The 14,613-nt window shown below is 39.7% G+C and overlaps 1 protein-coding gene across 2 annotated transcripts in view; it reads left to right on the forward strand.

The window, feature by feature from the left end:
* LOC148141886 (phosphatidylinositol-3,5-bisphosphate 3-phosphatase MTMR4-like) overlaps positions 1 to 14,613 on the forward strand; it is a 186,230-nt gene that overhangs the window by 45,381 nt on the left and 126,236 nt on the right. For both annotated transcript variants that reach the window (XM_087977444.1, XM_087977443.1), the window contains exon 2: positions 4,728 to 4,799. In XM_087977444.1, the coding sequence (XP_087833570.1) occupies positions 4,785 to 4,799 (15 nt within the window). In that variant the 5' untranslated portion in view covers positions 4,728 to 4,784. The remainder of the gene's footprint in view (positions 1 to 4,727; positions 4,800 to 14,613) is intronic.

Below are 14,613 nucleotides of genomic sequence, written 5' to 3' on the forward strand. Positions count from 1 at the left end.
AAAGATATACTCATACTGACCATTGGTCATATCTGTATGGGAGTGTTGGATTTGGAAGTTGTTACTGCATTACTGAGGCATATTTTTGCAATTTGTGTTATGGCTAGCTAGCAGGTGAAAATAAAATTTTGATAAAAAGGTAACATGGAAAATGAATCTAACCTCAGTGATAGGAAAACATTTGGGGAAAAAAAATTGAAAAACAGAACTAATGTCCACTTGGAGAAACCATGATTAATAAAGGGTAGTCAGTATGGCTTTGTCAGGGAGAGATCATGTCTAATAAATTTTGAGTTGACAGTGTTTTGTATGAAGGTAGTGCAGTCTACATCAACTTCAATCATGCTTTTGACGAATTGTGAGGGGAAATAGGTCAAGAAGAGCCCTTGAGATCCAGGGCAATTTGGCAAATTCAATTCAAAGTTGGGGTAGTAGCAGGAGGTATAGGGTGCTGGTTGAAGATTGCTTTTGTCCAATGGCATAATAAAGGGTTTGATTAGATTAGATTACTTACAGTGTGGAAACAGGCCCTTCGGCCCAACAAGTCCACACCGACCCGCCGAAGCGTAACCAACCCAGACCCATTCTCCTACATTTACCTCTTCACCTAACACTACGGGCAATTTAGCGTCGCCAATTCACCGAACCTGCACATTTTTGGACTGTGGGAGGAAACTGGAGCACCCGGAGGAAACCCACGCAGAAACGGGGAGAATGTGCAAACTCCACACAGTGAGTCGCCTGAGGCGGGAATTGAACCCGGGTCTCTGGCGCTGTGAAGCAGCAGTGCTAACCACTGTGCTACCGTGCCGCCCACCAGTTTGAAACTGAGTCTCTTTTTGTTTTGTAATGTATGTTAATGATGTAGACAGAATGTGTAAGATTTTATTGGTAAGTTCACAGATGACAAGAAAATTATGTGGTAAATAACAAGGAGGAAAGCTATATACTGCATAAAGATATAGATAAGTTAGCCGTGTGGGCAGATCGGTTGTGGATGGACTTTAATCCTGAAAAATGTGACTTGTTTGGGAGGACTACCCAGGAAAAAGGAGTACGTGTTTTGAAACTTGAAAGGGTTCAGAAAAGATTTACAAGGATGTTGCCAGGGTTGGAGATTTAAGCTACAGGGGAAGGCTGAATAGGCTGGGGCTGTTTTCCCTGGAGTGTCAGAGGCTGAGGGGTGACCTTATAGAAGTTTATAGAATCATGAGGGGCATGGATAGTATAAATAGACAAAGTATTTTCACTGGGGTTGGGGAATCCGGAACTAGAGGGCATTGGTTTTGGGTGAGGGGGGAAAGATATAAAAGATCTAAGGGGCAACTTTTTCACACTGCAAGTGGTGCATGTATGGAATGAGCAGCCAGAGGAAGTGGTGGAGGCTGGTACAATTAGAACATTTAAAGGCATCTGGATGGGTATATGAATAGGATGGGTTTGGAGGAATATGGGCAAAGTGCAGGCAAATGGGACTAGATTAGGTTGGGATATCTGGTTGGCATGAACGATTTGGACTGAAGGGTCTGTTTCCATGCTGTATACCTCTATGACTTTATGATGAATTGTAGGACCCAGAAAAGTATTGAGGATCAGTAGTAGGTTCGATGGTTAGAAGGCAAATAGCATACTTGCCTTAATTAATGAGGCATTGAATACAAGTGCAGGAAGATTATGATGGAGTCCTACAGAATGTTAGTTAGGCCAAATCCAGAGTACTGTGCACAGTCCTTGTTGCCACATTACCGGAAGGATGTGATTAAACTGGAGTGGGTACAGAGGGAGTTCACCAAGCTGTTGCCCAGGCAAGAGCATTTCAGCTATGAAGGGTGTCTATATAGATTTGGGTTGTTTTCTTTGAAGTACGAAAGGCTGAGGGTGGTGTCTTTGGAAACCATTTAAGATGTACAAAATTATAAGGGGCCTTGATAGGAAGAAACATTTTCCCTTATTAGAAGATTCAATTACCAATGGGCATAGATTTAAGGTAAGGGGAGGTTTAGAGGGAATTTAAGGAGAAATCTTTCACCCAGAGAGTGGTGGTTCTCTGGAATTCATTGCCTGAAAGAGTGGTAAAGATAAAGACCATTAGAACTGACTGACATGATTTATCTCCTGTTGGCTGTTAGATTGCAAGTTAAATTTTAATTAGCTACCTACAAAATTAGTTATTACTCACTAACGAACAGCTGTCCCCTCTCCTACCCCTGCCTGTACCTGAACACCCCCTACTAACTGTTTAAAAAAAACTGAGGCATGATTACCTTGCGCTGCAGTCAGATTTCTTCCCCTGTAGCACAGTGTTCATTGCCCTCCTTTTTGCACTGCTTTATACCGGGTTTACTGCACTGCTCACTGCTGAATTCCATCCAGTGTATTTCACAGCAAATACGACTTGCTGCACACTGCTCCCAGTCTGCTTCACAGTGCTGCTGACTGCTGCATGCTCCTTGAAAGATTATGCAAGTTTGGTGACTATTCATTGCCCTTTTCTAATGGGCCTTGATACATAGGGAATATGGCATTTGAATGAAATGACATGAATGCCAATCAAAGAATCATGCTTGTAAAGCATGTATAGTAAAAAAAAAAGCAGAAAAGCTGTGAGATCTTAGTTTTTCTGTTACGTTCCTGAGCTATTTAATTTCCATATTATTGTGCATTCCATAAGATGTATTGATTTTTAAAATTGGCAATTAACTGTTGAGTAGGTTAAGTAATAAGAATTGAGCTTGAAATATTGCTGAATTAAAGCACCATTGATAGAATATGTCACAAATATTTGTGCCTGTGTTTATTAATTCTGCCCTGGAATTGTTCATACTCTGAGGTTGACCTTCCTTCAAATTGATAATGATTTTTCATTATACAGTGGTTGTATCTGTCTATGTACTGCCATGTGGTAATGCCAGTTTATTGCTGCTGATCTCTTGTTTAGTTGATCCTGGATTGGCTAAATCAACCAGTAGTAGAGAGATTGAGGGTAGGCTGTTGTAAGCTTGAGGCTGTGGTGCACTCTGTCCCATAAGAGAGCTTTTTTTTGTGCTTGCAATTATAATTAGATAAAATGATCAAAATTTGAGTGTCCGTGATTGAAATTTAAACCGCATAGACTAATGGTAGAGGTAAGCAATAATTTATGGAAACCTGTGGCCTGAAGTTGTTTCAAAGAAAAGTGTAAATTTCAGCCAGTTACTTGTAACAAAGAGGTGAATATTTGGAAAGGTAGTTTCTGGATGGATGACACAGGTTTTATGGAAAATTTATGGAAATTAATTGTAACATCACTGTGATACTTAATTGCAATATAATGAGTTGATAACGTCGAAGTGTACCTAGATATTGCTTGTACTTGGAAACTGTTGAAAATTTATTGCTATGCTCGTGAACTGCAGATAGATCTGGCTGTACACGATATGCTGACTGAAGTAGCTCAGCGGAACCATTTATGGACGAGAGGTGCACTAGCCAATTATTTAATGGGTTGCCCTCAACATGATTGAGTTCCACAATTTTCCTTTTCATTCTCTGTCCTTCTCCCTGAATTGCCATCACAGCTGAGATTCCCATCAGGCCATTAGTCTCCAATAATCAGGAAACTTCAATGTCCAACAGAAATTGTTGGAAAATTCAGCAGATCTTTGGCAGCATGTATAGAGAGAGAGTTGATGTTTCAGGCCCATCTTCAAGGGTCATTGGACCTAAAATGTCAGCACTGCTTTAGCTGCACAGATGCTGCCAGATCTACTGAGCTTTTTCAAGTAATTTCTGTTTGTTTTACTGATTTACAACATCTGCAGGTTTTTTTTTAAACTTCAATGGCATTTAAGGCTAAGATGCTAACTTGTGATTTATCGATCGTTCGGTATAGTGCTATGAGATGAAGGAAAATAGTTTTGTGTCTTGATTATGATTTTTTTTCTGTTGATAAACTTGCTTGAGTTTCTGTGAAGGGCCTGAGTTATTGATGCAATATTGATCAATTTCACATGCTTAATGGTTAGCTGAGGCTCTAATCACTGTTGACACATGTAAAGCTATGCTTCACCAGGTATAACCCCTTCAGGGAAGGAATAATAATATGCCAAACTCACCAACAATCTATCTATACAACATTCTCAATGCAAAACTCAAAAAATTGAGCTGGAGTTGGGGAAGTAGATATAGGAAGTGCAAGGCAGTAGTGGACAGAGATGAATTGAAACATGAGTGAATGAAAAGGTCCAGAAGGTGAAGGCTCTGACAAAACTGATAGATGTGGAGAGATAATTTTCAGTATGCTAAAGGTGGGAAAACAGAAGGTGTCAACAAGGCTGGAAGAGATTCCAAAGGGATGAAGGTAAAAGGATTGGTTGGATGTGTTTTATTAAGATTTTGATGTTGATACACTGAAGAACGTGAATGTACCTGGGATAAAACTTGAGTAGGACCTCGTGCCAGATCTAATGTGTTTGGCTGAGATGCATTTTTGAAGGCTGGAGCTTAGGAGGTCAATCAGTAATTTACAGTAAATAAGGTTAACCATTTCATATTCTTTGGACACTGTTTGTTACTCTTTTGCACTCTTAATTTGTTTAGTGTCTTGTGATCAGCACAGATGAGGTATGAGAGAAAAATTAACATTGTTGAGAATATAATTTTGGATTTGGATTTTTATAGTTATTACAGACCAATTGCTTTTGCAGAGCTGAGGAACTGCTAACATGGCTTTGTTTTTATTTACCAAGGTGCTATTCAGAGTGAACGAGCAGTCTCTGCTATCCTGACTTAAGGGGGCTAAGACCATGGGAACAGAGACAGTAAGTAACAAATATTCTTTTGTTCTTAATTTCTTGAATTTTGTCTTTATTTGTTTATGAAGTTTGGTTTCGCTAGTTCACCACTAGCTTCTCTTGAGATGGATAATACTTTTCTGCCTAACTTGGGAATAACATTTTGCCTTTACATGATTTAATACTTCTGTTCACGTGAAGGGGGCACCTGATATTACTTCCTCATTCTAGAGCAGAAATTTGTCTAATCTTGTCTTGTGGCTGATTTACTGAGAATAACCAGTGTTCCAGAAGGCGAATTGAAGGATGGAACTGGATCCAATCTTTACACACACCTATATTAATTTGTAGAGTTACATATTATAAACATACTACTCCAAACCTAAAAAAGACATTTTTTGTCTTGATCTATTAATAGAGCCAAACGTTAATGTCCTCCACCCCCCCCACAATTAAAATTAATATAGAATTAAGAATATTGTTTCCTTGTACCTTTCCAGCACGTTAAATCTATGCTATGATGACCAAAGCCGATGAGACTGTCATCTGACTAGTATACTGCACTAAGTAGTTGTTTGGTGGTACAGAGCTTGCATTGCTGGGGGAGAGAAAGTGAATTGTTTGTGAAAATAAAAACAAGAATACTAAGTGGAAAAGCAACTTTTATATTGCACAAGAGCAGAGTGCTAACTTGTTGCCACGTGCACTCTGGCAGACGCATTACCATGGTGGATACACACACTGATTCTGATTGACTGTTACCTTCAAGGCTTTAAACCGATCAGGTTGACTCTGGCTGGAGCATCAAATAAGAGTCAAAATACTGAATAATTAACTCCGAATTGAAGACGTTCCAAATACATGCAGGTAGCATTGGCAACAAGGTAGGTGAATTGATGGCACAGATAGAAGTAAACAGTTAGGATTTAATTCTCATCATGAGATATGACTACGGGATGACCAAAGTTGGAAACTCCATAATCACAGATATTCGACATTGAAGAAAGATGGGCAAACAGTAAAAGATTGGGCAATAAGGAATGGGTTCAGTATATTGGTGAGAGAAAATTTTGGATCAAATAAACAATATAGAATCTGTTTTGGTGGAGTTAAGAAATAGTAAGGGGCAGGAAAAAACTGGTAGGAATACTGGCTACCAGACAATCATAAGTTAGGGCACAGTATAATACAGAAAATTAGAGGTGTACAGAAAATGAGGGTGATGCAGTAATCGTGGGTGATTTCAATCTAGCCATAAACTGGTTAAATCTAATGAGCACCAATGCCATACAGGGCAAATAACTGGAATGTGCATGATGTGGTTTTCTGGAGCAGTGTTTTGAGGAATGAATTTGGAAACAGGATATTTTTGATCTTTTTTTATGCAATGAGAAAGACACATGAATAGAATGATTAGGGCAGAGGGAGCACAATATGACTTTGAAAGCAAGCAATACTTGAAAAATAGAGATCAAAGGGAGTAGTGCAAATGAAGAAATAGAATAAATTAGTACTTATAAAATAAAAGCAGCACTAGCTAAATTAATCTGACACTGGACAATGTCTGGAACCTGATACTCTACATCTGCAGTTCTGAAAGAGGTATCTGTAAACATAGTGGACATATTGGTGAGAACCTTGCAAAGTTGCATACATTCTGGAATGGTGTCCACAGATTGTATGGTGCCCACAGGTTGCAATGGTGCAAATGAAACCTAACTCTTTAAGAAAGGCGAGAGAAAACTGGGATCAACAGACTTGTTACCCTATGTCTAATGGGGAATATACCAAATCTATTCTGATTGATATGGAAGCTGAATGAATATAATTACTTTATTTTCATAAATCCAGGTTGACTCTGCCCAATCAATTAATGTTTGACAAATCTATTTGAGCTTGCCAAGGATGTTTCCAGGAGAATAGTTGGGAGGGAGCAAGGAGATGTGATACATTTTGATTTTTCTAGAAGATATTGAAAGTGTCCCACACCAGTTAGTTAACAGCTCTTACTTGTAGGTTAGCGGGTAATGTAATTGCACAGAAAGAGAAGAATAAGAATGGTTAACAGAAAGAAACACAGCTGAAATAAATGGTCCCTCTCACATTAGCAGGCTGTGACAAGTGGGGTACCATAAGATCTTGGGGCCTCAGCTGTTCACCATCAATCTACATGATTTTGATGTGAGGCCAAATATAATGTTTGTAGAGGGTAGAAAGTGGATGGGAGTATGTGAGGAATATGGAAAGAGCTTTCATGGAGATGAGGACAGACTGATTGATTTATCAAGAACTTGGCAGATTGAATATTAAGTGGATAAATGTAAATAATTCACTTTGATAAAAGGGAGAAGTATTTCTTAGTGAGAGATTGGGAAGCATTGACTTCAGTGATTGAGGTGACCTTGTTCATAAGTTACTGACAGCTAAAATGCAAGTGCAGCATACAGTTGGGAAGGCAAAATACCAAAAATGGTATTTTTGATTGGCTGCAAGAGGATTTGTGTCCAGCAATTGCAAAGAATTTCTTCATTTGTATAGAATCTTGGTGAGACTACACTTAGTTTTTTACATAATTTTAGTTCCCTTAGCTGAAGTAGGATATTTTTTCCATTGAAGGGAGTGCAGTGGGGTTTCACCAGGTTAATTCCTAGAATGACTGGACCATCCTCTGAAGTTTGTGAAATTCTTAAAGGGCTCGACAAGGTGAACATTTCCTCAGTCTTAGAGTTTAGGGGAAGTGTCACAAATCAGGGGATATTGTCTCAGGCAAAAAGCAAACCATCTAAGACTGAGATGAGAATTTCTTCACTCTTTCTAACCGCAGGGTTGTATAAGCTATGTTGTTGAGTATGTTCAGGATAGAAATTGATAAATTGTAAGATACAGATGACGGCAAGGGATCTGAAGGGAGCATGGCAAAATGCTTTTAAGCTGGGTTACAACCATGATCTAGAGTGGCAGAGTTGCCTCGGGATGAATGGTCTGCTCCTGTGTTTCTATGCATCCATTTAGGGACTAGAACTGCAATTGCACATTCATCACTGTCAATTTGGCAAAGTATTCCTAAACAATTTAAAAGCAAGGTACCACAGATGCTGAAAATCAGAAACAAAAAGAAAATTTTGGGGGAAGTTAGGTCTGGCAGAATCTCTGGGAATAGAAGCAGCTAACATTTCACGTCCAATATGCCTCTTCAGAACTGAAGAAGAGACTTAACAGATTCGAAATGTTAACTGTGTCCCCCTCCCCAGATGCTGTCAGAAAAGTTGAGTTTCTCTAGCACTCTGTTTTTATTTCCTCCTTATTAACATCTGGGGACAAAATTGGGAGAGCAGTCCATCGGACTCGACAAAAAACAGCTTCACCTAGTGAAATTCATTGAATCTTAGCTTACAGCCACTGTCCCAGACATCACCACCACCTCCTGTCCCACCAGCAGAGATGATACAGACGTGTACAGTTTGGTGGGAGTTTCTTTGGGATCCCTCAGCATCCTCCTGCCATCGTTGTCTGAATGATGGTGGATACTTTAACAACTAGCAGAAGGAGAAGGCTGTATGAATATCGCCATATTTGATTGTTGGTATGTCCATCATATCAGTGAGAAAGATGAGGCTGAAGTATTTTCACCTGCCTTCAGCCAGAAGTGCTGAATGAATGACTCACTTGGCATCCTCCTGATGTCCTGATCATGACAGATGCCAAGTTAATAACTCTGTGATAACATGAAACAGTTGAAAGCACTAGATATTGCACAGGCTATGGGCCCTTACTATATCCCAGGTACTGAAGATTTCCTAACCAAGCTATTTCAATACAGCTGCACCTCTAGTAATTACCTGTCAGTGTGAAAAATTACCCAAGTATGTCCTGTCCACAGAAAGCAGGACAAATCTAATCTGTTCAAATCCTGCCCCACCAGCCTGCTGTTGGTCATTGGTAAAGTGATGTAAAGGATTGTCAACAATTCTGTGAAGTAGCACTTAGTAAAACAATAATCTTACTTAGGCTGAGTTTGCATTCCCTTCATATCAATAAGCTTCTGACTTTATTATAGCCTTGCTCTAAAATTGAACAAAGGAACTCGACTTAAAGTGAGGTTAGATTGACTGTTATGACGCCAAGGGCTCTTTTGACCAAGTTTGGCATTTAGGTTCCTTAGCAAAATTGACAATTAGAATCTGGGAAGTTTTCATTGGTTAGAGTCATTCCTAGTATAAAAGAAGTTTTGTTGTACTTAGTGGGGGTTAATCTTCTCAATTCTAGGCCATCCCTGCAGGACAACCTCAAAGATAGTTTTTAATCAATCTGTTCAGCGATGGTATTATGCAACATTGAAGCAGGTGGGACATGAACCTAAACCTCCTAGCTCAGAGGTAGAACTTTCTCAGACTTGTTTTTTTTTAATCAACCTGTCGAGGGGTGTCATGATACCCTCCGGAGCAGGTGAGTCTTGAACCCAGAGCTCCTAGCTAGAGGTAGGGACCCAAACATTAACTTTGTCACTGTAATGTTGTAGATTCAACCATCTTTATCAATGATCTTCCTTCCAGCTTAAGGTCTTGTCTGTGGTATTGCTTGCTACTGATTACATGATGTTCAGCATCATTCACAACTCCTCAGATATCGAAGAATTCTCTGAACATATACAACAAGACCAGGGCAATATCCAGGCTTGGGTTGCTACATGGCAAGTCATATTTTCACCACACGAGTGACAGGCAATGAGCATCACTAACAAGGGGGAATCTAACCCCCGTCTCCCTGTGACACTGTGAGGTTAACATTATTGAATTTCCCATGATAATTATTCTAGGAGCTATCCATTGACAAGAACCTGAACTGAACCAGCATTTATATACTGTGGCTTACTGGAACAATAAGTAGGAATAAGTTATATGACTGCCCAAAGCCTGTCACCACAGCAAGGCACTTGTCAGGCGTGATGGAGTACTCCCCACTTGCCTGGATGATTACGTCTCAACACATTCAGGCCAAAACTTGTGTGCTGTTTAATTTTCAGTGGAAAAACTTGAGTGTACCAGGTATTACACTGTCACTGGAATTTGTGTTATATACTTTGCCTTCAACAAACTACTTCCAGGATATTCTACATTTTTCTTGGTGTCATCTCATGCAAGTGGTTCAATCCGTGACTGTTCTCTGCCCTTCCCGGATCAATATGGATCAGATTCTCACCTGCATTCAATAGCAGAGCTATTTAGAGTTGTATCTTTCGCTGACTCAGAAGGTAACTTAATTGGCAGAATGGCAGAAGAGAAGAAAAAAGTATTTGACAATGCAGAAGCGAGGGTAACTGTTGGCAGGACAGCAGAGGAAAGGAGAAGGAACTGACAATGGAAGTAGAGTGGAAATGGTGAAATCAGCTCTCTGATATGTATCTTTGCAATGTATACTTTCTGCAAAAAGTATCCATTTGTAAAATTAAATGTAGATAAAGTCATAATAGTCACTGGGAAGTTTAACTTCTAAGTGGTGAATATCTGTTAAAGGACTGGATATATTCCATGGGGCATTTTCTATTAGCTTTCCCAAATTAGTAATTTTCACATATGGGCTTGGAAAACTGTTTGATCAATTTTCAAAAACACTAAAAATGAGCAAAGGATGAAATTTGCAGTTTTAACCCCCACACTGCAACCAGCTAGGCTTTTGGTTGGCTAGATAACTGGTGACTTATAAAAAAAATTAATTTTGTAAATATCAATAAAAGTTATATTGATAGTATGATCACTTATTTAAGTACACTTTGCATTATTAATTCATATTTTTATGGGATGAGAGAGTTGTCAACAAGACGAGTATCACTTGCTCATTCCCAGGTGCCCTTCAGACTGAGTGCTTTTCTTGGTCATTTCAGTGGGTGGTTTGGAGTCAACACACTACTAGCTTGGATTCACTTGTGCACCAGCCTAAGAATGTAGATTTCCATCCCTAAAAGACACTAATGAATGGGTTTTTATGTCCACCAGTAATCATAATGGAGACCATGATACTGAGACTAAATTTCAATTTAAGAATTTTTAATTGATTTTAAATTTCACCAGCTGCCATGGTTGAATTTGAACCCGTATCCACAGAACGTTAGTCTGAGCCTCTAGATTACAAATCCAGTGAAGTTACTGCTAAGCCACCAAATTCCCCCAGTTTATCCTGCATGTTCCAGTTACCCATAGTTATAATGCTAAATGCCTGTGAACGATCTTAAAGTTTGAGTTACTCCACTGCATGGGAATAACATTTGGCTCTAAACTTGTATTTGTTGGCTGTTAGGTGAAACTACTGCCACATTAATCTTTTGATGTGTTCAGGCTACTTGGATAAGCATAAATATAAAGGGATACTCAGTACAGCTTTGTCGGGATGGGATTGTGTCTGACAGTTTTGATTCAGTTTTTCAAGGAGGTGACCAGGTGTAAGAGCCCATGGGATCCATTGCACTGTTAAATTGGATTCAAAATTGGCTTAGTGGCAGAAGATTGAGTGATGGTCGAAAGTTGTTTTTCTGACTGGAGGCCTGCGTGCAATGATGTGTCACAAGTGGAATTTAAATCTGAATAGTGTGAGGTGATGCATTTTGGGATTACACAATAAATAGTAGGATCCTAAGATGTATAGAAGACTAAAGAGATCATAATGTGCGTGTGCACAGATCCTTGAAGGCAACAAGGCAGGTTATTAAGGCAGCTGGGATTTTTTTTTCAGTTGAAGCACTGAATACAAGACCAAGGAGGTTAATATTTTATTTAAGATTTTATTTAAGCCACATCCGAAGAATTGTATGCAGTTCTGGTTACCATACTAAAGGAAGCATGTAATTGCAATCAAGAGGTACATAAAAGATTGACCATAATGCATCCTGGTCTTGAACATTTCAACTATAAGAAACGAGTTAGGCTGCAGTTGTTTATTTTGGAGCAGAGAAAAGCTATGGGGAACCTGACTGAAGTATTAAAAATTGAGGAGACTAGATAGAAACTTATGTAGAGAGGTTAAATTATAGGGCACATACCTTTAAGGTAAAGGGCAGAAGGTGTCAAGGTAATTTCAGGAAGAATTCTTTTCACCAATGCTGGTGAGTATCTGGAACTTGCCAGAAAGGATTAGATTTAGATTAGATTAGATTACTTACAGTGTGGAAACAGGCCCTTCGGCCCAACAAGTCCACACCGACCCTCCGAAGAGCAACCCATTCCCCTACATTTACCCCTTCACCTAACACCATGGGCAATTTAGCATGGCCAATTCACCTGACCTGCACATCTTTGGACTGTGGTAGGAAACCGGAGCATCTGGAGGCAACCCACACCGATACGGGGAGAACGTGCAAACTCCACATAGACAGTTGCCTGAGGCGGGAATTGAACCCGGGTCTCTGGCGCTGTGAGGCAGCAGTGCTAGGCGCTGTGAGGCAGCAGTGCTAACCACTGTGCCACCGTGAAAGAGGTGGAAACCAACACCACATAATTTTTTAGATAATCACTTGATGCACCGTGCTGGAAAATAGGACTAAATTGGGTAGGTACTTGAAGACCGGCATTGACATGATGGGCCTGAAGAGCCTCTTTCCATGCTGTGAAACTGCTGACTCCAGGCTTACGATTGATATTTTCAGTTTTTTTCCCTGCTGCAGACTCTGAAACCTGAGACTGCTACCCTGGAGTGTGCCTTTCCCTGCTCTGCCTATATACAGACTCTCCAAACATTACTGTTCAAAAAGCTGACCATATTGCTCTACTTTGTAGTTAAAAATCGCACAACACCATTTTTTATAATCCAACAAGTTTATTTGGAAGCACTAGCTTTCAGAGTGCTGCTCCATCTTCAGGTGGTTGTGGAGATTAAGATCATGCTCACAGAATTTATGGCCAAAGGAGTCCAGTGTCATGGAGATGTGACACAGTAAACAATCTTAGATTAAAGCTTTCATCTTTTATAAAGGGATGTGCTGGTTTCTGTTCTTTTGATATGTAAATCCTAGAATTTATTTTAAATTACATTCTCAAGATAGATCAGTTTTTTAAACAATAGGTATGAAGCCTGTGTCCCAATGCTATGTCAGACTGATAAACCCTCTGTGTAACTTTACATGGATCCATGCAGTTTTTGAGCAAAATAAAATGTAATTCTGCAAAAACAAATTCACCCCATAAGCTTTTATGTGTGCACATGTAGGAGCGACAGATTGAGTATGGGTGTGTGGGTGTGAGTGCATATGATTGTGCGTGTGATGGGTTATGTGTGAGAAGGTACATGTGTTAGTGTCAGTGGGGGAGGGGCATGTATGTGCATATGAGAGAGAACTTTTATATGAGGGAGGGTCTGCATGGGTGTGAGAGAGAGTGTATCATGCAGTGGGGTCACCTGCCATGTGACATGAACCCAAGGTCCTGGTTGAGACAATTCCCATGGGTACCGAACTTTGCTATCAGCTTCTGCTCAGCCACTCTGCATTGCTGCCTGTCCTGAAGCCCGCCTTAGGGGATGGTCACCCGAATTTCCGAAGCGGAATGTCCCAGACTGGGAGGGAACATTCCTGGCTGGTGATTGTTGTACAGTGTCCATTCACCCATTGTCACTTCGTAGTTGTAATACCATCTTGACAGTGCTGCACCCTACTGGAATATGCCTTTGGGATTGAATTCTCCAGCAAAATATTGACAACTAATCCTGGTGTCTCAGCAAATATGTATTTTGCAGCAAATCATCTTGTGGCAAATTGAAGTGAGAAGGAGCAATTTCAATTAACCCTTCCTATTGTATTGGTGAGTCCTTCATGCTAATTACTTTTGTGAAGGGACATTTCCTTTCAAGAATTTGAAGCCACTACTTCTGTCCTGTACTATTTCATTTATCACTGAAGGTGAATTCACAGACCTTTTAAAGTGTAGAAAGAGGCCATTCAGACATTCTGTCTCTATTCATGATTTGGAGATACCAGTGTTGGACTGGGGTGTACAAAGTTTAAAAATCACAACATCAGGCTATAGTCCAACAGGTTTATTTGGAAGCACTAGCTTTCAGAGCGCTGTTCCTTCATCGGGTGATAAGATCGTAAGACACAGAATTTATAGCAAGAGTTTACAGTGTGATGAAATGATATATGGAAAAAGACTGAATTGTTTAAGTCTCATCTTTTAGAATACGGCATGTTGGTTTCAGTTCTTTCATATGTAAGTCCCAGAACTTCTTTTAAAGTTCTGGGACTTCTCATCCTAAAAGATGAGAGACTTAACAAACAATTCAGGTCCATTTCCATATATCATTTTATCACACTGTAAACTTTTGCTATAAATACTGTGTCTTACGATCTTATGCTCCACAACCACTGATGAATGAACAGTGCTTCGAAAGCTAGTGCTTCCAAATAAACCTGCTGTGTGATTTTTAACTCTGTCTGTATTAGCTGTGTGTTTTTACATTGTTTTTAATCAACCTGTTCAGATTGACAGTATGATATGACACTCTGATACAGGTGGAATTTGTGGTGGGGATGCTACCACTTTGCGAAAGAGACCCTTCTGAATGTTTTTAGCTTAATGTGAATCTCCTGCCTCTTCCCCATAACCCTGCACGTATATCTTCTTGAATCCATCAATTGAACCTGCCTCCACCATACTTCTAGGCAGTACATTCTGTATTAAAGTTACTTGTGTAAAAATGTTTTGTTTTCTCACCAGACATTTGCTCTTTTGCAAAATTGTTCAAAACTATGCCCTGTTTTTTGTCCCATTTATGAATGGGAATAGTTTGTCCTTTTATACTCTCTGGCAGACATCTCATGATTTTGAAAGTAGTCCCAACTTTTACAATGTGTTCA

This window comes from Chiloscyllium plagiosum, unplaced genomic scaffold (assembly GCF_037043375.1).
Source record: "Chiloscyllium plagiosum isolate Xiang-an unplaced genomic scaffold, Cpla_swu_hap1 HiC_scaffold_31, whole genome shotgun sequence".
NCBI lineage: Eukaryota > Metazoa > Chordata > Chondrichthyes > Orectolobiformes > Hemiscylliidae > Chiloscyllium > Chiloscyllium plagiosum.